At 36.1% G+C, this 27,537-nt stretch overlaps 1 protein-coding gene across 6 annotated transcripts in view; it reads left to right on the top strand.

The window, feature by feature from the left end:
- Positions 1-27,537, top strand: part of LOC106788786 (Down syndrome cell adhesion molecule-like protein Dscam2) — a 118,527-nt gene that overhangs the window by 17,058 nt on the left and 73,932 nt on the right. For all 6 annotated transcript variants that reach the window (XM_014752349.1, XM_014752351.1, XM_014752350.1 and 3 more), the window contains exon 2: positions 21,205-21,525. In XM_014752349.1, coding sequence (XP_014607835.1) covers positions 21,205-21,525 — 321 coding nt within the window. The remainder of the gene's footprint in view (positions 1-21,204; positions 21,526-27,537) is intronic.

Raw genomic sequence — 27,537 nt, forward strand, 5'->3', positions numbered from 1 at the left:
AACCAAAACAAAAAGAAAAATAGAAAAGAGGAAGGAAAAGGAAAAAAAAAACTTACCTTCTCATTTTAGCACGTTGATTTTTCCCGAAAACGAAAGCAATTATTCTCCTGAGAGATCCTTGTTCGCCAAGGCAATCAAATAACTAAGAAAGAAGACAGCTTCTAAACGTCGTACCACCCTAATTGTTCTTCCTTCGTCCTTCTACTCTTCTCTTCTTCATCTTAGTAGTCTCGGTAGCACTAAGAATCAGAGATTAGGAAGGCAGGAAAGGGAGAACTGCCAAGCTGGTAACGTTAATTTATAGATTGCGTCTAAACGTCTTTTACGGTCGAGCCTTGACTCATTGGATTTTGTAATCTTTTTTGGGTCTCCTATATTTCATCCAACTTTCTTTCTCTTACCTCTATTTCGTTCGGGATTTATAAAAGAAAATAACGATAATAGACGGCCGGTAATTCTTTTATTTTTATTAATAGTAATAGGAATATAAATGCTTACTGCAATATATCAGTTGAATATTGTTCATACAATAGTAGAATACTCGATGTTACTAATAGTTTATAATTAATTATATATTTTTCGACAAGTTTGTTTCTTAATTGCTAATGTTATAAACTTAAAAAAAAGAAAAAAGATATTTTATTGATAATTAGACGCGTGATTGAAATGTGTAAAGTTTTTTTGTAAAACTTAATATTAGAAGTTGAAATGAATTCCGGTCAGGAAGGAAGGAAGGAAAAATAAAATTCATGGATGAACGTTCTCGTGTGGAAAGGGTGTTAACATGATGCGAACATAGAAGGTAGACAGTGTGTATACGAGGGAAGAGGGTGTCAGTATTGGTGGTGTTCCATAGTCACGCATTAGAAGGTCGCTTCTCTCTGTTCCACGGCCCCTCTAGGCTCGTACGTTTCAATTTGTCCCCGGTCTCTGATGTAACCACGCGGTCTCATTAGTCGAGAGGACGAAGGAACGATAGCTCCTTCTCTGTTTCTCCTAACCACTCACCTTATCCGTCTTTCTCTCTACAATCAACCTTACTGCCGCTTCACTACCTTTATCCTAACCACCTCCGCCATCAGTAGTAGCAATAGTACTGGCATCAGCATCAGCATCATCCCTACTACTACTACCACTACTAGTATTTACTAAAATATCACACTACCACCACCACCACCACCACCATCTAACCACGTTCTCAGCTATTCCTTTAGCTTTCTCCTTTCCGGTTGTGCGAGCTTAGAACAAACAGTCCTCGTACCGACATTCTGATTGGTATTCCGGGAATCGAGCGTTTCCATCCACCTGTCGAGCAACCTTCCAACTACTTTGAGATCTTCCGGAAAAGTCTTTTACGCGTGACCACAACAGTCTTAATCCTCTTTATACGTTGAAAGGAGATAGACAAGGGTTGCCTCGAACAGTAATCTAGGTGGAAAAAGTACGGCTATACACACGCCACGACGAAAGTCCGCTTTCTTGGGAATCGGAATTACGTTCGAGCGAGAAGATGGAACCACTCTCGTTTCTTCTTCATTCTATCTTACTATATTTTCTTCTGTCTCTATCTACGCTTCTCTTTTCCTCTCTTTTATTTTCTTTTTCTTCCTTCCTTCCTTCCTTCCTTCCTTCCTTCCTTCCTTCCTTCTTTCCTTTCTTCCTTCCTTCCTTCCTTACTTTCTTTATATCCTTTTTTTTTCCTTTTGGTCAGACTAACCATCTTCGACTCTACTTTCTTTTCTTCGATAGTTAAAATTACAACGTGGTAAGGGAGAGATGAGGTTTTATAAGAAGAAAAAGTAAGGGGTTGGTTTTACTTCGGTCAGCCAGAACATTGCACGCTGATGAACTCCAGATGCATCGGTTTTTTCGAGGACAAAAATGTTTGTGCTTCGTAAGCCGAGTTATACAGTACAAGCTGATTCAACAAAAGAAATATTAGACATTTTGTGCGAATTATTTCATCGGAAAAATGTCAATAGATAAATATTTCTTTCATCTGGCAATTATAATTTTGTAAACATTTTTCATTTTAGATTTATTTTTCTTCAAAGATGTTTTCTTTGACCGTCTTTACCCGTGCATTTAGAATGTTTACTGATTTCGGTAAAACGACCATCCAAATATAGAATTCAAAGTACGTTTGTTTTAGGTATTCGAGCGTTAAGTCGAAAAGCCTTGCGTAAGGGTTTCGTCCTAATGATGCTGAAGTCTACGCAAAGAATTTTACTGCGAGCTTCAACTTTTTTATAATAATAATAATAATAAAGAAAAAAGAAATCAAAAGGAGCCTTACGATGTTTTACTGCGGGTACATCATTTTTAAAAGTAAATTTCACTATCGCATGTTTTAAACTTTTGACTATTCGCTAGTTTCCTCTTTCTCTCTATTTTGTATTTGGTTTATGAACCTTATTTGGTTCTTTTTTCAAAAATGGTAACTCGAAAGCATCGTATTTCCTTTTCTTTTTCATCCTCTTCTATTCACTCTATTTTTCTTTCCCTTTCTCTGTTTTTATTTATCCTTTCTATTTTTTTGCAGCTTATCCATCGGGAATAAGACACGCGTGATTTCTAAAGGATTTATCATCTCGCATCCACGATACCAAACCATCGTAAAACCGCTATCGGAAGTTTCCTTCGTTCGTTGTAACGACGCAGTCTCCTTCTCGGGGACATCATTGAGAAATCGATCCGGCTCTACTACTCTTTTTCTTTCTCTCTCCCTTTTTCATTTACGCGAAAACTCGCAGGATAAAAGTTACTTTAGATCGTATCCTATCAGAAGAACTTTTTTCAACTTTTACGATACTCGGCTTTATAAATTACTTTCATTAGATTTTAAACACGAGACATTCTAGCGGAGCATCAATTATTAGTCCTGATCGTTGCGGACTAAATTTTGCTAACTAAGAAACAATGAGACAAAGAGAAGGAGAAAGAAAGAGATAAAAGATAATAACGATTGTCTCATTGTTATTATTATACGGACTTGCTTGCTTTACTTTATACGAACTTTCATTTTATGTCTTTGCAATGGGTTTTGAATCGATTAGAGAAAAATTCACGGTCTACGAACGGGTTGACATTTTCAACATGACATTTTCATAAATAGACTAAATGTATTGTTCTCTCTCTCTTTTTCCCTCTTTTTCTGTGGTTGATCTCACTTTTCCTCGTCACCGGTACGATGTGCCGGTAATAACTTTATGAGGGAATTATGCGTTTCACGATTTTCACATGAACGTTAGAAATGCCCATAGATATAGGTGGAACAGTAATTTCCCGCATTTCGAGTAGACGTCAAGAAGCGGTTTCTCGTTGGCAGGTAACGAGAGAATGGGGTGGGTGGAGGTTGGGGCTAAGAAGTCAGCGAAGTGGTAGAAGAAATGAAAAAGTCTTTCGTCGATTTCCCTTCGACCTGTTAAACTCCGGGAAAACTTATTTCCGATTCGACTAGGAATAGTGAAACTATTCGGATTAAATCGGCGTACGTTGCAAACTTCATGGCATTGTGCCGACACGGTATTACTCTTTGATAGGAAAGATGAGGTTCTTTCTCTCACCCTTTCCCTTCCCCTTATTTCTCTCTTTCTCTTTCTTATTCCTTTTGCTCATTCTTCTCGATGTCGGCCGTCCATCGTCTTACGACTAGGAAACCTTCTCCTAGAGCTTATTACCTTGATAAACGAGACGATTGGATGGACGTCCTGAATTATAATTCATTCGAATATATCTACCACTTGCGATAAGTCCTTCTACTGCTATTCCTTTTTTGGAATTCCTAATGCGATAGGAATTCTAAGTAGTACTTTCTGTTCTAACGACTGGACTAAATTTTCACCTTATTACGAACTTTTCCTGATAGCTAGATTATCTCGTAAAATGGAATCTCGTTAAAGAATGACCTTGAGAACAAATTCCTTCAACCATTATATATCATATAGTTCAACTTTTTTCTTTTGTAGATTTTTAATGCGATTGTAAACAAATGAGATATTTGGGTGATCCCATTTAGCCGAAAAAACATCGTCCTCTGTATATGAACGTACGTAAATAACTTTTACGAGCTCAAATTTATTAATTTATAATAAAATTTAATTTATATTAATTTGTCTCTATCAGTAGAGCTGCGAAGATAACGAAACAACACCAGTTGAATATTATAAACAACGATTTTCTAATCGTCGTCATTCATATAGAAGATGGGGTACAAGCGAAAATGCAAAGATTAATCGAGTGCGGTGTTTTTTATTTATAATAATCATAAATATGATAGCAGCATGTATTAAAATGTAGAATTTTAGAACAAATAAATATTTACCTTTTTTTTTTTTTCTTTTCAATTAATTTTTGTATGAATAATTATCCCGCCGCCTCTAATTTTGTCGTTCTTCCGGATATATCTTATATATTATGTAGATACATACTACATTTGCAAACGCTCCAGTCTCATCATTGTAATAACATCAACATTACGTTGTTATTCTCGAATTGATTCAAGTTACGGACAAATGAATTCTCATTTGCATTTTGTTAACGAACGATTACATTTTAACAAAGTTACTGTCATGTTTGGATTCCCATCAATTTTTTAAATCAAATATTAATTTTTTCCATTATTATAAGAACAAGTATTACTGTATTTTAAAAGTAAGAGAAAATAGCGATTAATGAACTGGACGATAATACTTTTTAATGGGTCAAAAGGTTAGTGTTCTGTTATGTTTGTACCTTTTAAAAAAAAAATATATATATATGTGAATAGACGTGACCTCTTTTTAGAATTCCTCTCTCTCTCTCTCGTATGAAATAGTTTTCACATGTGTATACACACATAGACTGCAGACACCCTGTCACGGTTTGTAGGATGACGGGACCGTCATCAAGGGGTCCTCGCAATATAAGCAATTAAGTTCGCAATTATATGAAACCACACACGCCGGTGGGCGCAAATTCATTCGACACGGACCACAAAGCAAATCACTGTCATCCGGTTTCGCGCGACGCCAACGGTGTTCTACGAAGGTAGAACCTCGGCATGTCAACTGTCATCGAAAAATCTGCTAGCATGCATGCGATAACGGATGACGTTTCGTCATAGTTGCGATACCACGCCGGGAGCACATCCCGACATTTCATGAACATTTCTCGAGAAAGAAAAGCATCGAAAAGGACAGCTCGATGACACGTTTGTCCTCGCATTTTCCGCAGCCACCTATCTATCGAATCGTTGCTTTCATTGGTCTACTGTCGTTTCTAGATCAGTCAATGTTGTTTCATGACGCGACGCCTACCTTTTCTTACTCGTTTAACCGAGCAATGGAAAATAAACGTTTGTGCCAAAACAATGGTAGACCAAACGACAGCAAAGAATTTTCCTTTTTTTTTTTTTCTTTCTCTCTTTCTCTGTATACATATATAGACGAGATAGCTTTATTTTTAGACTACCAAACTCGTATTATCTTTGTTCCTAGTAGGTTGTTATCGACGGTAGTTATCGATTTTTTGTCACGATCGATAATACCTAACTCTCAGCTCTATAGTTTAGCGTTCGTGGCTTGGACGAACGACGATTCAATTCGATGCTTCAATTATTCGAATCGTGCATCGTTAAAAGTCGTAAATCCTTCTTCACTACGATGAGATATTATTTCTGAAGGATATAAACGAAAAGGATAATAATAAACACAGTGTTCATCCTAGCGAGGCGTGCTAGACACCACCACCCATCATCTACACCACCGTCATACTATCGAAGAAAATAACTGACTGAGTTACGTACATACGTGCATACGCACTCATACATCGGAATGGTCGTCGGAATTCTAGTAATCCTCTCCGCATGCTTTTCTTCACGTTCCATGGAGAAACTATTTGCGTTGTTGAAACGAGCCTTGGAAAGGCCGAGTTCCAGGAATATATTTGCTCTAATCGTACCAACAGCACCGGAATGTAATTTTCTTCACTGTGTACAAACACTCGGTCGTCGTCGTCGTTCGCACTTTTATCGAATGTCCGATTTGTATGAGACATCTATGTATGTATGTACACCGGTAGGAACCAGAGCTACGTGTCGATACGCTTTTCTCCTCTTCTTCTTTTCTTTCCTCCTCTTACTTTCTCTCTCTCTCTCTCTCTCTCTCTCTCTCTCTCTCTCTCTCTCTCTCTTTTGCACACTTTCGTCCTCTCTACGCGTCCGCAAATCGACTTTCAATCACAAACCGTCGGATGAAATCCCAATCGAAAAATCGAATTATCGTGGCTACGTATTTCCAGTAATATTCTATGTCAATATATGTGTGTGTGTGTGTATTTATATATATTTCGAGCGAGTAATATATTTTATAAAATTTCATCCAATCTTCTTGGTGTCATTTGCAGAAGATCTTTGTTTTTTTTTTATTTTCCTTACAGGAAAAGTAAAATAGGAAATTACGCTTGAGTCAAAGTAAACTCCCCTCGCCTCGTTCGCCCCCTCCAATAAAAGAAATAAGAAAAAGGGGTAAGAAAGAAAGAATGACGAGGAGGAAAGACGATACACTGCAAATAGAATTTCAAGAGAGCTCTTTCACAGTAAATAGACTTATCTGTTTGTGGGATGAGAAAAAGTGAGAGGGATTGCGAGAAAGAAAGAGAGAGAAACGGTCTGTTCGTGATAGGCAAGAATGCAGCAGTCGTTATGGCGGTGCTTCGGTATAGTCAACCACTTCCTCTTTCCTCATCTATTCCTTTTCCTTCTCTCTTACCTTCTCACGACACAGCAGATGCGTAAACGAGATAGAAGCTTACAAAAGGCACACGCTGGATATGAGATGCCAGCTAGCAGCGGCACGGGTGCTCTTTCTCCTTCCTTTTGCAAACTTTTAAAGCGTAATTGAACCGTCACTGGCCGTTCTCTGCCATCTTTCGTCGTATATCTATATAAGAATAACAAGCTCATTTATTTTCGTTATTGCGTTCTTATATATATATATTTTTTCTTTTTGTTTTTTTTTTTTATTTAAACAAATCTCTACTAACACACAGGGTAAAGAGAATAGACATTAAATCATTACGTGAGTTACGTCAACAGTATCGTTTAACCAAGCCCCTTGTTTAGTCGTACCCGATGCTGCGCGTCGAGTACTGTCATTCATGAATTATTCAAGAGCAATATGAGTGGCACTTAATCGCGCACGATATAACCGTTGGAGAAAGTAGTATTGAGCAATTATATTTAAATTTCAAGCACGGCACATTCGTGACGACTTAAACTCGTAAGGATTACGTTTGGTGTCTTTTGAACAGCGATCACGTCGTCTGATTAAAAACGAAAAAGTAACTAAAGGTTTAGAGTAATGTAATCGATCGTGGAACGAAGAGAGAAAGAGAGAGAGAGAAAAAAGAAAAAAAAGCAATTACTCCTTTTTATCAAAAGGATTATAATAATTCAGCACGTTCCGAGACGACTTAGCTCTCTCGAACTCTTTGAAAAGTTTGAGAATCCTGATACTATTAGTTTCTGGATCAGTGAATTTATCCAAAACTGAGAAAGGAAATGCAGCAGCAGCATTGGGGCGCATGCACCGAAGATCGATTTTGCGGAAGTCGTCAGAATTTGAGAGGGCTGGCCCGGTGTTTAGTCGGGTCCACAGATTTTTCAGATCAAAGATCGAATAAGAAGAGAGTTTAAGTCTCCCTTCGGTTTGCCCAATTCGTCGATGTGTTACGCGAGAAGTAGGGTGACTGGTGATGTGGCCGAATAGATTTGTGTTTTTGTCACTTTGTTAGTGTGTGTATATGAGAGAGAGTGTGTCTTCTGTGTGATTGTGAGAATGCGAGAGAGATAGAATGGTCGAGGGTCGATTTTACACGGACAACCTACAATCTCTATGCATGAGGCTCACTGGCACTACAGCTTCCTAAGTACACAGAATACGTATTTGCATTTCGGTCTTTGTACCGGTGTGTCCCTGTTAGCATTCTCCTTCTCTCTCTCTCTCTCTCTCTCTTTCTCAGTCTCTCGGTCTCTCTGTCCCTCTGTCTCTCTGTCTCTTTGTTTCTCTCATCTCCCCTACTACCTTCTGTCCTCCCATTCCATCCTTCTCGCCCTACCACCCCCTTAGCAAAGTTCTACTAGTAGCCTGACTATACGGTAGGTAGACGGACCCACTTGCATCGTGCTAACCGCACTGCGGTCTCTCTCTAAGCCCTCGAACTACCCTCCAAGTCAGTATTTATAAAGCAGGGATTATATCGTCGTTAAAGTATCTGAACTCGAGACTAATAGTCGTTCCTCTCTTACTCTCTTTTGTAGGATCTTTCAAAGGGATCGTAGGTTCAGTCAGACCGATAGAATAATCACTGTAATGAAAGTATCGACACCATTGTAACGTGGTTAAGAATTCATTTATTACAGGTTCCGATAATGTTTAATTATTCGTATATTTTATTAGTTAAATTTTCACTTTTCTATATATAATGTGTTATATAAAATTTATTTGTTTTTTTCTTTTTATCAATAAAAGTTCAACAAAAGGGTTCAAGTTTCTCTCACTAAATGAGACGACTTTCTAGATTTTAACAACGAGTAGTCCTCTTACATCTAAAAAAGTAACACGAAGATTTTCCAAGCATAATTCTAAGCTCGGAGATAAATCAAAGTTAAAGTAGTCGAGCTTACGACTTTTACTGGCTCGCTTACTTCTTTAGAGTTTGCCGAATTAATCACTGAACCGACTTTGGAACGGTCCAGTGTAACTCGGTTTGTTCGCTCATTTTTCATAGATGTAAAAACAACTTTATTTCACTCTTCTTCTTCTTCTTCTTCTTATTCTTTTACTTTTTCTTCTTGATATTTGAAATGCATATTTGATCAAACCTGAACAATATCGTAATGCCTTAATCTGTGAAAATAGAACTTTGTTCGCGTTGCTTTCGTTCTCCCAGTAGATTTCGTAGCTAGCTTTTCTAGTATTCGTTGCGTATATAAATTTCGAATTTAATCATCCTTAAAAAGCACTTCGGTTTTTACGACTTCCGCTGTCTCGTACAGCTTTCAATGTAATCGAGCTAATGTAAGTTAGTATCTCAACTGTCATAGATATAATAATAATAATTATCATCATTATTATTATTATTATCAGTTGGTACGTACGAAGCCTGTCTTGCGTCTTCATTTTCCTCCATTTAGATAAAAAAAGTCTTTTAAATTTGTTGTCCTCGTTTGTAATTGTAAAACGAGTAGTAAATAATTAAAAGAAATACAACAATTGATTGTCCTGAAGTCTGTAAGTTTATTTCTTTCTTTTTGTCTTTTCTCTACGGTAGACATTTTTTAAATTCATAATTAGAGAAAACGCAGAAAGGCAAATGGTCGAGTTTTATGCTAGAAAAAATCTTTTCTTTCATTGTCATTATTTTTCTTCGTCTTTTACTTAGTTTGTTCCTCTCGGTTTATCATTCTAATACCGAGAGTCTCTTATTAATTTCATTTCATTTCATTTCCAAGAAATGTTTATTTAACCGCAACGATTTGACTCTAGAAATTCGTAGTAAATTTTTAAATACGTCTCACGGGACGTGGAACGAGGAGTTAGCATACCGCTTTCTATGTAGTACGTAGCAGTAAGTACTTACGTGGGATATTTCGCATTTAAAGCCGTTTTTCCCTTCTATGAGTCATTGAGAGTTTAAAAGGGAGTTTTGTGTTTCATCGTTTCTCGTTCTCTTTTTCGCGAAATGCTTATTCAAATTTATATTCCCTCTCTTTCTATATCAAAAGCTTCTCACGCGAATTATAAATTTTTCATTAATTTTCAATTACTTGTCGAATATGTGATTGTGAAATACCACAAGATATATACGTTACCGCCAAAATATGCACAAATGAAAACGATTTGAATTTTCAAAATCATTTGGCTGCCCTTGAAATAAGATGTTTCAATATTTCAACTAAAGTCAAGCGTTCTTCCTTTTACTAAATTCAAATCAAACTAATTGGTTTGATGATCAATTAGCGTAAATATAACAAAATACGTTTATGGATTGAATGGAAAAAAGAAAAAAGAAAAAAAAGGAAAGAAAAAAGAAATGTACGAGAGGATGCCTAAAGATTGACAAAAGGGTATATATACCTTCATCATATTGATTGGTTCTCTTTGTCACTAGGTTTTTTATTAGAAATTTTTCGCTATTAACACGAGTGGGAAAGTTAGAGGAGCGAGGAGGAGTTATGTGAACGTTGATGATGGAGTTTGAGGTTTTGGTGAGTCTAAGAAGAGAGGGAGGGGGTTGGATATGATGGTAGAGATGAGATCGGATAGCGAGAGTAGAGTTATGAATTAGTTTCATCGAGTTTTCGAGCGTTGGACGGTAGTACGTACACACGTTCAAGCGAACACAAGTGGATTTAAGCGAGTCTATAGCGTAAAGTTCACCGCATTCCTGCTGGCCAAAGGGTTGTCTAAAGGCTAGCGAAAATCAACGTTCCTGTTTCGTTCCCGTTTCGTTCCCGTTTTTCCTCCTTCCTCGTCTATGTATTTTTTATCTCTCCCTTTTCCTCTTTTCTCTTTCTTTTTTTCTTTTTAGCCCATGTTACGTTACGCGATGCGTTGCTGCTGCAGTTGACTTGTTTCTTTTTCATTTTTTTCCTTTTTATTTATTTATTTCTACAGTGGTTTCACTTCGATGAAGTGGAAAGGCGGGGCTGGGGGCTTAAAGAGGGAAGGAAACCAAAATTTTATTCGCAAAACTATACAAAGGATGAAGGTTTTGTTCTTTTTATTTTATCGAAAGATTATTTCTTCTTATTTTTTCTTCTTTTTTTACGATATTGTGATAGGAAAAATCTAGGAATGAATAGGAATATAAGAGGACAGAAAAAAAACTTAAGATAACGATTATCATTTTCTTCAAAAAGTAAAGCTACAAGAAATGTTGTTCTATTTTTGTCGTGTTGTAAAATAGAGTGAGTATGAGTGCACGCGTGTGCGTGCGCGTGTTTATGGCATACGCGATCGAACGAATAGAGCAATCATAGGATCAATTGTTATCCGCAATGGCGTGAAGTGGGGGTTCCAAAGAAAGGGAACCGATAGATAGACGATAAACGAAAAGACGAAAGGGAGAAGGATTATTGTTTGACAGATTAGGAGTATGCTTTGTGTGATGTTACGTTGAGAAGCACGATGTGAAAAATAGTATAAGAAGCGACGATATTTAGTTAGTGATTCGGTTGTCAATGTCAAGTTGAGATGAAATTTTGTTGCAAGTTCAGCAATAATAATAAGTATTGGCGGGTATCGTTTGGGAATTTCATTGAAAAGTATTTATTGATTGAAGTTGTTGTTCTGATCGTAAATTACAACAATAGGCTTTGAACTCTGAGACCCGTCGACGGATTCACGAATGATCCTATGAAAGCGTAACGATAAGCCGCTCAACTAGAAATTATATTGATCGTGGAGACAAGATAATGAACGGCTAATCGTACGGACACTCCCTGATATGAAATAATTAACGGCCCCCCAATCGGGGCTTGTTCGCATAGAACGGGATCGTTCGACGCTGATGCAAGCTATTACGTCGAACAAATTTTCTGCTTATCGGAAATATAATATACAATAGTTGGTGTAATTGAAACTCTTTTTTTGAGAGTGGAAAAAAAAGGAATGGAAATCAAACGAAACCAATGGTTTCAATCCCGATCGTGGAAAATTCATCTTTTTCTTCTTTCTTCTTTTTTTTTTTTTTACCTATTAATTATTGTCGAAATATCGATTACACGTATATACGCGTACCGATAATTATGGCGATTGATCGAATAACAAAAAACCGTATTAATTAAATTATTACATTTATTATTACTTCATTAAATAAATTTTCTTTTGTCCTTTGGTCTATCATCGTAATAACCGACACGTGTTACATTTTTGTGCGTCAAAATTTATATTATTCATATAAAAATAATAAAATCGTTGGTTAAAAACAGACAGAAAAATGAAGTTTTGTAATAATACTCATTTTGGATGGAAATGATGAACAAGTAGAAAATTAGATAACATATATATAACTTGCATTTAACAGAAGCTATTATTGTTTCTCACTATATAGATTTGAACGCAACGTCAATTAAACTTTGATTTCTTCCGATAGAAAAGTACTACTAGTAGTAGAACCAGCTCCACTTCGGCGTTCTTTGTTTGATTCTTACGTCCGTTTCCGCAAACGATAAATAACGTTTTCCCAAGGAGTTTCCGTTTCTGTGTCGGTCTTTTAATCCAATCGGAAGAGGTTGGAAAGAAACATGGCCATCCGTTTGCCATCGACTGTTACGGAAATGTGACCTTTTCGAGACTCTAAGCTACCCTTATCGTTTCTCGAATAGATTGAGAAGAAGAGAAGAGAAGAGAGAGAGAGAGAGAGAAAGAGAGTTAAACGTTGTTAGGCGATATCGAAATTGAAGTATCGTAGTGTGGACTCGTAAAGCTCAAGAATCACAAGTTTCCTCGAGCTGGTTAGTAGATCGATGAACCGAGAGTGGAACTACGAGTACGTTAATAATTTCCCGTAGGAGATAGGGACGATACAAATTTAGTGATCGTTATAGAGATTTAATGTAATCGCTTGGAATTTGATAAGCGTTTTACGCATAGTCATAGGAGTACCTATCTAGCTTACTTTGGTTAAATGTTAATAACGAATATGCGTATATGTTAAAGTACATTTATATAATATTATGAATTTATGATAATTCAATCATAACTATAAATTATATTAGTATTTATAAAAGATAGACAGTCATCCTGATTCGACTATATTTTATCATAATTAACGATAATTTTCGTTGTATATAATAATAATGATAATAATTTTTTTTTCTTTATTTTTTTATATAAAAAAGATATTGATATGTAATATCTATAATATTTCGAAACTTTATTCGGCATACATTATTTTGTTTCATTTCACGGTAATGAAGTTTTCCGTGTAATACCATTTCTTTTTTTTTTTTTATTCATTTTTTATGATCCTGTACATTGTTATACATAGTTGATAATTTTGCTTTGTTAATTCGACGTTCTAACGAAACTTTAGTAGAATGAAATTAATAATACGATCTGATGAATAATGATTACAATGAGATTTAATCAGTGATATAAATTTGTATGAACAGTGAACTGTAGAGAGCGTAATAAATTAAGAAATGTTTGTTCGAACATTTCCATTATTAGCAGACTTATAAAGCTTCGTCCTTTCTTTGGTATAATAAATATAGAGGATAAATCTGCTAGGAACGTCCATTTGAATAGTTTTTATAATTTTAGTGATAGAAAATAATATTTAAAATATAAGTCTTTTGTTGTGTCATAAACCGAATTGTATTGTAAATAATGAAAAATTTTTGTTAAATTAGTTTTTAATTAATCGAAAAAATACCGAAATTTCAGTGAGGTTACTGATAAAAAAAAGTCTTAGAAACTTGGTGTCAAGAAAATTCCAAAATATGAGAAACGTACTGAAATTATGCAGTCATTGCTATGGTACTATTTACGTTACGAAAATTAGAAGAAAATTACGATAGATCGTAAATATTCTGGAGGTTGCTGTATGGAAGACACATAAACTAAAATTTACTTTATACTTTATAATACTAATCTAATATATTTTCCGTTGAAATTTATACCTACTATTCTTTCAGAGCTAATTTAGACTAACTTTAAGATTTACGCTAATTTAGATTTCGAATTGAGAATACTTAACCTCTTAATACCTTTTGTTATTTTTGAGTTAATATTTAAACAAATATTTTTACTTGAATATTACAATTTATATACCCGACGTTATTATTAATTATAATATGAATTGTTTTAATATAGTATGCGCGTACGTGGAATATTTTTTAAATTATTACAAATTATTCACAAATTATTAAATTAATCAGTGTTAATTCTCAATTGCCAAGGATTAAAAGTATAGAATGAAAATTATTTTATTAATTCTCTCGGTTACACGTGATCTTATATATATATATATATATATATATGTATTTAAATAAATTAATTATTATTTTTAATTTATTCAAAAATACTGTACGAAAGCGGAATATTGTTTCAATTTAAATTTAATAATCGAAATTATTAATTCAATATAAATCCAAATATAATAAAAATTGTTTTCAACAATTCGTGTAAAAGAATAAATGTATTGTTAAAGAGGAACAAAAGGGCAAATTTCATAGATCGTTGGTTTGCTCTTGGTGAAAATCGTTAGGTATGATCGAGCTTTTGGATTAAAGCTCGTTGATACGGTAATCAAACCCAACTCCGTTTGCAAAACAATGCGACTGCAAACACGTTTGGCTCGCAATATGCGTTTCCATGTTACGTCGTCGTCGTCGTCGTCGTCCATTGAGAGGGGAGGTGGAAGAAGAGGAGGAGAGGATGATGTAGACAGCATCGATGCCTACAGTTGATAGGGGAAGAGAGGAAACGGAGGATGAGGAAGAGATCGTACCGTGAAAGGGGGGGGGAGGGTGTTATCCGATCTATACGTTCCCGTAATTTCATTAGCAATTGAAATTCCTTCATGGTTGTACGAGTGGAGTTGCGTGCGGTCGATTTTGTTAAGGCCGATATGATTATGTACTTTCTTTCGTTTCGATTTTTTATTTTTTTATTTATTCTTTCGTAGATTTCATTAGAATTTTAATCGGTTTATTACTCCGAACTTTAAAATGACAAACAGTTAGGAACTCTGTTCTAAATTGTGATTGCTTTCTTAGAAGTTATGTTTAATATAAATATTAATATAATATAAAACTATACACTATTACACCATCGGTCAACATTATATTTAACCATTTTATAAAATAATAAAAAGTTAACTTTTTAAATGAATATTAATTTTTCTTAATATTTGTATAGGAAATCAATTGTCTGTTCAAAAGATAAATAATAACGTTCAATTTGAATGTATATTCTATAAAATAAAAAAATTAACTTCATTTGTGCAAAAGGTATTTTTAATATATTGATTACATATTTTTTTGATCGTGTCAATAATTACATAATTATTTTGTAAGGTGGTAAAATAATTTTGACCAGTACGTATTTATATGTATGTATACGTAATAATATATATCTAAATAATAAATTTACCCACACATATATATATTGAAATAGAAATGATTGAGGAATATACGAGTCTTCTCAATTTTAATAAGCTTTAGAAACATTAGTTACAACTGGAAATGTTCATTGAAATTTGTACATACGTAATAGAAGTCGTTTATGCTAGAGAGAATGAATAAGATAGAGAGAGAGAGAAAAACAGAGAGAGGAATAATAATAGCTAGGAGAGTTCCAACTTGTTACGCGGCTGCACGAGTCACAGTGTACAGAGAACGCTTCCTAATGAAGTACGACGAATTACTACGAATTAATGGGTATTACGGAATCACGTGACCCAACGTGACCCGACAAATCCCTTATGGGCTTTTCGCCCGAAGGGTCACAGAGCGGAAAGGAGCAAAGTATAATTAGAATAATGCGCTTCGTCTATCCGTTGGAAACGCAAGCTGTTGTACAGTTTTCTTGCGTGTGTGTCCGTTTAATGGATGAATGAACGGATGAATGGGTTGGTGAGTGGTTGAAGGGATATTTATGAGGAAAATGCGTGGAACCTTTTGATCGTGGTATGATAAATCAAGGATATATGTAAGATTTCTCATCAAATCTATATAAAATACGGTATAAATAACGGTATACGTATATATGACAAAGCGAGCAAGGATGAAAAAGATATTTTAGAAGAATGGAGTTAGAAAAAGATAGAACGTTATAAGAGATAAGAAAAGAAAGATATTTACAAACAAAAGCGATGAAAAAAAGATGAACTCCGAGAGGAGCGTACCTACCGCTGAAATTATTCGTAATCTTTGGAAGGCGGTTGTAGAAGGTGGGAGGCAGAAGTAGAAGGAGATGAAATAGGATAGGGGTACGGGTTTGTGGCGAAAAACGGATGAAGTATGGCGGGCAAGCAAGCACGGTTTCGAGCTCGATGACGATTGACTTTGGAAGGAAGAAGATCTAAAGATCTTTCTATCCTTTTCTTTCCATTCTTTTTCCTCTCTCTCTCTATTTCTTTCTCTCTCTATTCTCCTCCCTCTTTTCTCTGGCACAACGACTGCCAACCCTAGCGGAGGCTGCACGCCCGAACAATGGAAACAATACATTGAAATGAGAAAGTTGGTTTGCATTGTCGGACAAGCGAGGGTGAGAGAGGCCCATGATGCCACCCCCTCCAACCACCTCCACTTTCTCTCTCTCTTTCTCATTCTATCTTCGTCTTATCCATGCGTTTCACTTTTTTCATCCCTCGTAAAAATGTGTACATCTCTCTCTTTTTATATATATATATTATACGTATATATATGAAATATATACGTATGTGTGTGCTCGGGGCTGACTCTCTCTCTCTCCCTTTCTCTATTTCTTTTTTTTTTTCCATCTCTATCTCTCTCATCTCTGTGAAGGGACGCGACTCGTCTCCGCCTCGTTTCCCATCGCCTGCTTGAAAGAAAGGATTGTAAACCGCCGGATGAGCCGTGGATTCCGGAATGGGGACTGCTCATTCGTCGTTTCTCTTTTCTTCTCTTCTCTTCTCTCTCTTTCTCTTTCTCTTTTGCATTTTTTTTCTTCCTCTGCGCATATACCTCGCTATTCGCGAACTCTACTCTTCCTAGTGTGTTTGTGTCTCTCTCTATCTCTTACTTTCTCTCGTATTCTTTGTGCGTCTACCTACACGCAGATATACTCGTCGACAATTAGTCAAAGAGATCGCTTTTTTCGTTCGCGCTCCGCTTTAATAAGCGAATCGAGTGGCCGGATTGTCGGTACTTTCTCCAACGACCAACGAATCTCGATACTTCGTGTTATAGAGTATTATATAGAATAGAATAGCGATTGTAAATAAGGATTTTTCAAATTTCTATTGTTTTATACTCGAATCCGTTTTATCTTTGCCATTATCGTCATTAAATTATTATTATAAAAATCTTTATTTCAGTTAATAAATATTGTTCTTTAGTTTTTAATGGAAATGAATTTTTTCATATTATCTGTAGTTTGCTTTACAAGTAAATTTAATTGAGAGAAGTTGAAAAGGCAGGGGGAGAGAGAGAGAGAGAGAGAGAGAGGGAGGAAATAAAAGAATGATAGACAGAGATTCGTGGCAGTGTAAGCAAATCTAACAAAGGAAGTTTCTTCTGAAAACGTCCGTGCTTTACGGCAAGCGACGGTAATTTCACGGGGCTGCAGTTTTATCACGTAGTTACGAATGAAGCAGCAATGGTGCAACAATTTTTGTGTAACGAGAAGGTACATTTATGCGTACTCGTCTCTCGGTAAAACAATAGGAGATATGGCAGGGAAGGTAAATCGATGTTGGGTGTTATATTTATCCAAGCATTTTCTTCTTGCAATTAAAAACAAAAGATAATGGGAAAAAATAAATACAGAAGAAATACGGACATTGTGCGAGTAAAGCTGATAATCCATTTTCGAGGAAGAAGGGTGGTCGATGTGTCGTCTTAGAAAACAGTACACTCGATATATCGAGCGATTAATTGGAGGAGATGAATTCTTATGGGGGACCTTTTTCGTGACTTTGGACAGGCTCACGTGTATGATTACGTAAAGGGGGAGATCTGTAATGTTCTCGAGGACGCTTAAGAAACGGACAGGACGTTAAAGAAGATAAGAGAATAGGAGGGAAGACGAGAGGGAAAGAGAAAGATAGATAGATATAGGGAACGAAAGATCTGAAGGATGTTGACGTAAAGCGTTACGCAGATGGTCGCCCGGCCGGTTGTTGTCTCGGTCTCTTGAACGAACCTACACGACAGTGAAAGCACAAGTGTACAGCCTCAGAAGCTCTTGCGATGACGTTGAGGGTTGACTAAAGTTAGTCCACTCGACGTATCGTGCGCATGCTGCAGGAAACGTACAAACACGTTGTACTGTGCGTAACCCATCCTCGTCTCTTTTGCGTCTTCCTTTTCTCTTTCTATATAGCAGCAAGTACGTCCAAAGAGAAGAGAACGCGCGAGAGAGAGAGTGAGAGAGAGATCTCGAGTAGCTGCCAGGTCTACGTCTGAATTCCCCTTGGTCTCCCTTCTACTCTCCTCGGTGGCTTCTATTGTTTAGCTATTCCGATGAGCCAGTGCATTTCAAATGCACTCGAGCGAGCCATTATATCGGAGAATACAAGCACTTCCTTTCGCAAACCGAGCGTGCACGCTTGCTTGCATGCGAGAACCACGTACGCGATGATGTGCTTTCGCGTTCCTTTTTTCATTTTATTTTATCAACATTTTTCTTTACCTTTGTTATTCAATCTCATCACGAGATTTTCTAAGAATTAACTTTTTTTTTTCCTTATATTATATATGTTACGAAATGCCGGCATTCGACGGAATGCTTAGGAAGTGTGTGAAATATGAATACATTTCATACATTGGCGGCTAGTTTTAGTTATATTTAGTTTTATATTTATACATATCTCAATTTTTGTCTGTATTTTTCTTTTCTTTTTAACGAACATTTAATAGAAATTCTTTTAGCAATATTTGTTTGAAAATCGTCACAAAGTGCAACGAGTTTTGTAAAAAAATTCCGTTTCTTTTAGATCTTTTGATAAAGTTCTGGTTAAATCGCCACAAACAAGATGAATTAATATTCATTTTTATTTGCTCGATAAACCGTACTAGAAAAGAGCGGCATGAAAAGCCCGAGGAAAAGAGATAAATAGATAGGAGAGAGTGGGCAGGGGCAAGAGTAAAGTAATACGTCAAACGCAAAGACCCGGCGTACGTCCGACTTTGCGTTAAGATGAAATTACTTTTATCCCACAAAACAAGACTTCTTTGTCTTCTTTCATTCTTACTTCTTGTTCCAAGCGAAAACAAGAAATTTAATTTTTTACTTGGGTACCATTTGTTTTTATCCTCGGTAAGAAATTATTACGGAGATCGGAAGATATAGGTCATAAGATATTGCGGAGTGAAAAAAATGCTCGCGACGAAAAAAGGGAGTGAAAAAGGTGAAGGGAAAAAGGAATATGAGAAACAGCGAATGATAAAAAGAAAGCTAGATAGATTGATAGCTAGCTAGATAGATAGGTAGATAGGTAGAAAGTGAGAGAAAGAGAAGAGAAAATTCGGACTTTGTAAAGTCTCGTGAGAAACGAATGACAAAACGAGGATACCTTATCGTTGTCGTCGTTGTCGTCCACGTTGTCATCGTTGTGTCGTAACGTGAAGGTCCCGGTTGCTTCTTCTCCTCTGAGAAAACAATCACTTTAAAGATTAGGTAGAATATAACCCTTACGAATTTAATATAACATAGTGCACTGTAATACGAAGATGTGTAGCATGCAGAAAGTTATGTTTCAACGGGTATACCATGTATACACGTAGACAGTTACTCGTAAAACATTTCTAAGCATAAAATGGATACCGTTGAGATAATACATATAATGAATGATAGAAAAATATCAAAAATAGTATTAAGCGTTTATTAATTTTATAATTTGAGAATAATAAGAAAGTAAACATTTGATATATAGAGAGAGATTGTTATTCCCATGTAATTTAAATTTATTTATCAGGTATATCAACACACACACCCACACATATGGAATAAGTTTGTTCAGGTTTTCTCGTTAACACGGGAAAGTACAAAGTTCAATTTAAACGTTGGCTTATATTATCTAGGAAAATTTGAGTAGCGTCATACGATGGTTGCACTGGTGTAAGAGGGTAAGCTATTGCTTTGCATATTAGCTCTCCTTTTTCGGTGACGACGGCCGCCCTTTCCAAACTTGCATCCATCCGGCCGATTAAATTTTCAATATCATCCGTCACATCGCTTAGGGATGAGAGATAGTAGAAGAGTAGATGGGGAAGAGGGAGTAATAGTGGTAATCGTTTATCGATAATTCATAATGTCGCTTTCTTGGCGAACGTTTCTGAACGTTTCTAGAAATGTTAACAAATACAATGTAATTTTGGTTTCCCATTGAAATTGTCCTGATCACAATTCGTCGCACGTTTTCGAAGCATTCTCTGTAGTTCGTAAGGTCAGGCCAGGCCAGGCTAGGCCAGGCTAGGCTAGGCTAGGCCAGGACAAACCAGATCAGATCAGACCAATCAAAAGCAAACCAAGCTAGACCAAGCTAGACCAAGCCGGGCCAAGCTAGGATAGTTCAGGCCAGACCAGATGGATAATGCCGGCCACCGGAATGCCGAATACATCCGAGTGCCTTGGCATTCCTACTTAAATCAACATAACTCGAGTGATGAATGGTTAACAGGATTCGGTTCAGGGATAGGGAAGGCGTGGAGTTTAGGTAGCGGGATCGAAGAGGAAGGAAGGCCGAAACGCAATGCGCTCCATTTATGGAACCTATTACCGGCGAATTTCAGCGTTAAATGTGTGATTTATGGCTACCCGTATTATTTTCGTTCACGTCCCGCGTCGACGATACAGTCCATAGAGGCTGTAGGACGTCGGCGTTCTAGAAAATTATTTGGAAATTACCCAGGACCGACGACTGAGGGGACGAACAAAAATTTCAACGCGATGTTGCTGTTGTGCTCGTGCTGACTGGATATATTTGCTTGGCGGTGGCTCGCTTAAATACGCTTTTTCAATTTTTAATCGCGTCCCTTTTGGGGACGACCAGGGGGTGAAGGCATCGCTAATGAATGGATACAAGCTAAGTGATAAAACCGTTCTCTCGCTTGTTATGTGTTCCTACCATAACGATAAATACAATTTCTAGCGGGCGGGTGAGCTTGGTTTAGGAAAGTACGAGAATATAGATTATCATTGAAATATGCGCGGAATTCGATGTAGAATTGAATCAGATTGTGAAGCATTTAGATTCTTGTTGAATAATCGATTGGAACTGGTATTGGATTGATAGATAAAGTTATTTGATGATGAATTGAGAAGAATTAATGAAAATATATTTATTTAACTAATTGTATCGGTAAATTATTCATTTAATTTTCAATTAACATTCTTATCTAAATATGTGATTGAATATAAAAGATGTATCATAATAGAATCCAATGTCTCCATGAATAAATTCGAATGAAATGGACATTTTCTCGGTAGCATGTTCTTCTAACCTTGTTTTTATTTATTTGTGCAGGTTGTAACGCCTCGTACGAGATGCAGGGACCGAGTTTTGTTTCTGAACCACCTTCTCGCGTCGAATTTACCAATGTGAACGGTGGTAGAGTGGACTGCACAGTCAGAGGGAATCCAGCACCTACAGTGGATTGGTTGGCCGCCGATGGAGGCAGTATAACTAACATACCAGGCATCCGACACGTTCTTGGGAACGGGACGATTCACTTTCCGGGATTTGAGGCCGAAGCTTTCCGACAGGACGTCCATTGGGCCATTTATAAGTGCTTAGCCGCGAACAGTGTCGGCGCCGTCGTCAGCAGAGACGTCACTGTCAGAGCAGGCATGCCAACTTCTTCCTCGTTACCCCTACGTTAATCCAAACGTTAGCCGGGGACACCGCGTTTCCCTTTCCAAAGCATTTTCGAGCATATTTTTTCTTCTTCTATTTTTTTCTTTTTCCTTTTCACATGAAAATTATTTTTACATTAACAACGCGAACGCACGAGAGATAGAAAAAGAAAACGAAAAAAATAGTTAAATACAATCGTTTTGGACGTTTAGCAAGTGGATCGTATTTCGTTGGTTCGTATATATATATATACGCATGTCAGACTATTTAAATACCTGACGATAAAATGTCTGCGTTTACGTTAAGAACGGGTCAGCGTTTAATACGACTGACGGCTATATCTCATTGTCAGTAAGAAAGATAGAGACGGAAAGAGTAAGAGAAATAGAGATATAATATACAGATAGAAAGAAAGATAGAAAAAATATGTATACACGTCGGGATAACTCTTTTTTCAACATCCGACAGTTTCGCTTTACTTCGTGATTACGTTTTAGCAAGATAGCGAACTCGGCAGCGAATTAAATAGCTTCTCTTTGTTAATCATTCTGTTCAAACTTACTCTCCACTCTTCTCTTCCTTGGCCTGGAGCCATCGATCGTTGGATCCGCGCCGACTCAAAAGCTTTCGTTTATCCAAAATTTCGAAAGAAACGGAAGAAACTCTGTTTTTTACTTCAAGAATGAGATATATTTTCTGATTGATGGAGGCCTCGACCGTGATATGGTAATATTTATCCATATCACGTATCATTTTCGACTCGATGAAAGATGCATCTGGAGAATGTTAGGTATATAAGGTAGATAGAAATGTATACATATATACACAAATGTAGTGGAATATCTTGATCTATATATAGAAAAAGTACGCGATCAAGTTTTTTCGTTCTACCTCCAGACTGAAGTATGAATTTATTTGTCAGAAAGTAGCTGAAGAATTTCTGTCGCGATATCAAATCGTGTCGAAGAGTATATTTGACTGAGAAAACCGAGTATCATGAATTATATAGCATACTTTGTTTTTCACGTTGATTCGAAGAGAGAGAGAGAGAGAGAGAGAGAGAAACAAAAGAGAGTTGAAATTTGAATAAATACTTTAATGATTTCTTATGATTAGATTTATAATCGGTCGAATCATTATTTGTACGTTTTGAAAACATAATTATTGACTTTAACGCATCCATTTGATACGAGTAAATTAGATTAAATCGAAGGACATTAATTTTCTTGTACGCGGTTCCTGACTATGAATCACAAAAAATGTGAATGATATAGTAAGATTTGATTTATTTTTATCTAAGGAGTGTACAGCACAAAAAGAAGACAGAGAGTTCGTGATCGTTTCCTTACATTCGATTGGCCAAACATATAGACACGATGGGCGAATTCAGCAAGGAGGAAAAGGGTAGTACGACGAGGTAGAAGGGTAGTTCCGTAAAAGGAAAGAAAGGAAAGGAAAGAACAGAGATGGAGATACGAAAGGTGGAAGTACGGCGGTGCGATAAATGGAGCAAAAGGGGGTCGCGAGACGCCTTAAAAATAGAGCTTCCGCCGGGTCAACGAACCGGAAGATATCTTATCGACCTAATACGCCCGTAAATCATCGTCGCGTGAACGCAGCCCATACCTTTTCAGATTCATGCTGAGGATATCTCTGCCGCGTCAGCTCTCTCTCTCTCTCTCTCTCTCTCTATCTTCCTTTCTGCTATTTCCTACTTCATCTCCATCTCCTCCTCTTTTTTCTCTCCTCTGCCTTCTTCTTCTTCTTGGAGAAAACTCTTCCAACCGGATACGCTGTATTCCTCGAAGCAAAATGGATATGATTACGTGCTCGCGCATGCTCAGATATCTTTTGTAGTATAACGTGTATCGGTATACTGACTAGCAGAGAAGAGAGGAGAGATTGGAATCGAGTAACGCAACAATGGAACACCGTTTCCGCTTTCGTACGTTCCCTGAGACATCCAGCATCCTCCTACTGTCAAGAGTAATCTCGATTCTCGAACGAAAACATGTATGTACGTCTCACATCCATCTACATTCTCTACTTGGACGTGTCTTGCTCGGACACGTGAGTTCTCTATGTAAATGTGTGTGTGCATATATATCCCTTCCTACTAGCTATAAGTTTACCTATACTTACTCTCGATACGTGTCACTATCACGAAATACGTGACATATGTTACTTTCTGTTTACGTATAGTAGAACTTTCAACACACATGTATCTACATATATAGGTTCTTCTACGTTGTACCTTGTACTTTTACTTAGGTACGTGCAATCGTAAAAAGAGCTTGAACCGTACGTTACTTTCCACCTTGGACATGTGCAACTTTGAATTTTCCACAAGTCGAAGGCGACGTCTGTATTTGCGTGAAAGGTCAAACGTCGTCGTATTCGTTGTCGGTTTTTTTTTTTTTATTTTTTCATGTGAAACGAAGTTAGAAGATACGGACTGATGTTCGTTTCTTTCTGAAGAATAAAGGGAACCGGTACGTCTCCGTCATGAATGATTCAGCCCGTTAGCGTTGTCCCATTTTGTTCACTTTAAACGTTCCTTCTGTAGAGTTTCCTTTCGTAGAACGAGTGGTAAATGTTTCGTACTATTTAAGTTAAGAGATAATTAATGATCTTTGTTAGTTTCGCGGTTGGCGATGAGAATGAAATTTTCTTCGTGACTTCTTTCTCTCTCTCTCTCTCTCTTTCTCTTTCTCAATCATGTTCTTTCTTTCTGCTACAATTCAATACGTTTTTCAATGTTTCCTTCCTTACGATTTATTTTCTTTTTCTATAAAAGGAAATTGAAATTCGATTTATAGTAGAACGTCTTTCTCGGTATTGCCTTTTCTCTGCAATATGTCAAAGTTAATTACAATTTAAGTCATCAGAGAAAAGAGAAAGCCATTACGTAGCACGGTCGTTACGTAATTTTACCTCTCTTCCATGAATTACGATAAATTTACGCAACGGTACTACGCTGAGCATGAAATGCGGTCAACCGAGGGAGTCGAAGACGACTCTGTTCGCATTGAAAAAAGTTAATTAAGGTTCCTCTCCCTCGAAGAAAGACGAAATTACGCTACGGGATAAGGAAAGTACCTCACTTTTGCTGAGGGTAAAGAGAAAGAATTTTAGAAGGGAATAGAGAATGAACGGAGGATATTGATAATTTATAAATAAATGAAATTACTTACTTTCAGTTTACTTTTCCCCTTCTTCTTCTTTTTCTTATTATATAATTTTGATGGAACATCAAGCACAATCAATCTCTGGCCGATTTATTTTCTTTTTTTTAAATAAGAAGATATAAAATAATACGGTTTTGGGAGCCGTCTTGAAGAACAACAACGCTGATGATTGTAAGCTTTGTGGGTAAGGGAGAGAGACAGCAAAGGTCGATGAACGAAAGATAGGTACTATTTAAGACAAGCCTCGACTAAAAGTTACCCATCCAATGCTACACTTCGTAGAAAATGAGGAAGTTTAACGACCACGAAAGACATTTATATAATAAAAAGCTCGAGGAACTCAGCGATATTTACTTTTACGGTATTACAGTATCACTCTTGAGAGTTTCCTTGGGAAACGTTCGCGTTCCTCCCCTTTTTTCCTCGAATATCATCCTACACTCTTTTTCCTAAAACTCTTCCTATTCGTCTGTTTGTAGGCTGATTCTTTTTTGTTTTTTTTTTTTTTGTACTTTTTACGTTTTCAAGGACTTTTCGTAAAACACCGAATTTCACATCACGTTCGTTTCGAATGGACCCGATGTACATTTACAACATATATCCTGTTACGTTTGAGCTTGATATTCGAAACAGTTTTTTTTTTACCTTACGAATCGAACGGTTTCATATTGGTAGGCAAATAATGCACGTTATGTAGAAAAACGAGACTTTTCATTTTTACGAATGTTTAGCATTTCTTAAAGAAAACGAATAGGGAGACATTTATTTTGTTATTCCTTCTTACTTTTTTTTCTACGCTTTAAACATTTTTATATTGGGTTTGAAGAAACCAACAAAAAAATATCCAATGATATAATGAACTATTATAAATTATGATCGTTGTCGATGGACGTATTCAGGAATAAATTGTGGAGAATGTTATTGATTATTTAAACAAATTATTGAGTATAACTGACAAATCATAAGAGACTAATTGTAAGCTACAAAAATAGTATTAAAATGAAAAGATTTTTTTTTTATTGAAAATCTTGTCGTCGTTTATGAGACTCCATATCGATTTTTACGTTAAAAAACAAGAAAGTAGGTCGTTTTCCTTGACAGCAGAGATTACATCTCGGAGAAGAAAGTTTCATCTTTTCCAGATTCGATTGTCTGGAAGCATGATTGGAAGGAGATTAAATATTCCGTTGCAGTAGTAATTTAAATTACCGTGGCAAAATTGGTTTTGTCGTTGAAACGAGGCGTGTTCTATTCTTTATCGAAAATTATGTAATTATATAAAAGTATATGTATGTAATATATACGTACTTACAGTAATAATTATTCTCTCAAAGAAATAAATTATACATATCGGTTAAATCAGATATCCTATTCTCTATCGAAAATTATTTAACTCTAAAAAAGTATTTATTTAGCATGAATACTTACTATTATCAAAGAAATTTATTTTATTTATCAGTCCAGCCAGATGTCTTATTTTCTATTGTGAAAATTATTTAATTATATTATAATTGAGTATATAAAACTGGTTATATCCGAACGAGTGGTACAAACGGAGGGGGAGAAGTTCGTGTTTACAAATTCTGTTGATTACCTTCACATTAAAATATACTTTCAATTACGTATCATTTAAAAACGTTTTCTTTTGTTTATACATTAACAATATACATTCTTATACGACTTATATTTCATACGTTTAGTTCACTTCTATTAGTCGAACTGCGAAGATGAAGCAGTAGCAGCAGTCAAATTAATAACACGATTTGTAAATCTTCGCCATTTATACAGGAAAAAGATATGGTAATACAGATATTTATTTTTTATTACGCAAAACATTTAAATTCGTAGATGACGATGCGTATGTTTGAAAATGTTCAAAAAGAAATTTTCTTTCGATTTATATTTATACGCAGTATCATGTATAAGTTATTACAGTATAAATAATAACAATAATTGATATTTACAGAAAATTAAATGCGACATATTAGTTGAGTCAATATTGGAAAATTGTTTAGGTATTTCTTTTGAATACGCGTCATTATTTTTCGCAATAAAAGAGAGAAAGAAGAAAAAACTAGAGAGAAAGAGGAAGATAGGAGAAATGTAATAGTTACGTCTCTTTTGCTCTCGAATAAAATCGACACGCAACGCGACGAGAAGAAAGATCGGCTTGCAAGTAACGTATGTACAGGCACATTACAATGCGGAACTGCAAACGACAACGTCGTCGAACGTTGGGAGACAATTTTTCTGACTCGGTTAACGCCTCACGTCCGTTTTATCTACGATATTTTATTCCTATTCTCTGTTAGCATAATGTCCTCTACCTTTATTCGCAGAAGAAAAATAGTGTCTCGTCATTGATTTTTCCTTAAACTTATGTTAGCGTGAAATTTTATGTAATCATTATTATGTTTGGAAAAGTATACAATATATTCTCGTTGTGATAAAAGAAAATTAGTTAATATTTTAAGTTCTTTAGAATATCGTTGTCACGTTTGACGAATAGATTAATCTACGCGTATAATGTTAAGTAAAAGTACATGGTAGTTTATACGAAGAGCAGAAAGATGAGTTCACTTATCTTCTCTCTCTCCTTCTATCTTTCTATCATTTATTCTATTTTCTTCTTTTCTTCTTTTCTTCTTTTCATCGTCGCATTCTCGAGTTCTCCTCGCTCCACTCGTTTCGCGGCCGTTCTTTGAAATATAATAGCGCTAATGAAAATGGAAATGCAATTGCAACGTCTGTATATCTCTGCAACTTTTATATATTTTGTATATGTGTGGTAAATATATATATATATATATATATA

This window comes from Polistes canadensis, unplaced genomic scaffold (assembly GCF_001313835.1).
Source record: "Polistes canadensis isolate GaletaPanama2010 unplaced genomic scaffold, ASM131383v1 scaffold_154, whole genome shotgun sequence".
Lineage (NCBI taxonomy): Eukaryota > Metazoa > Arthropoda > Insecta > Hymenoptera > Vespidae > Polistes > Polistes canadensis.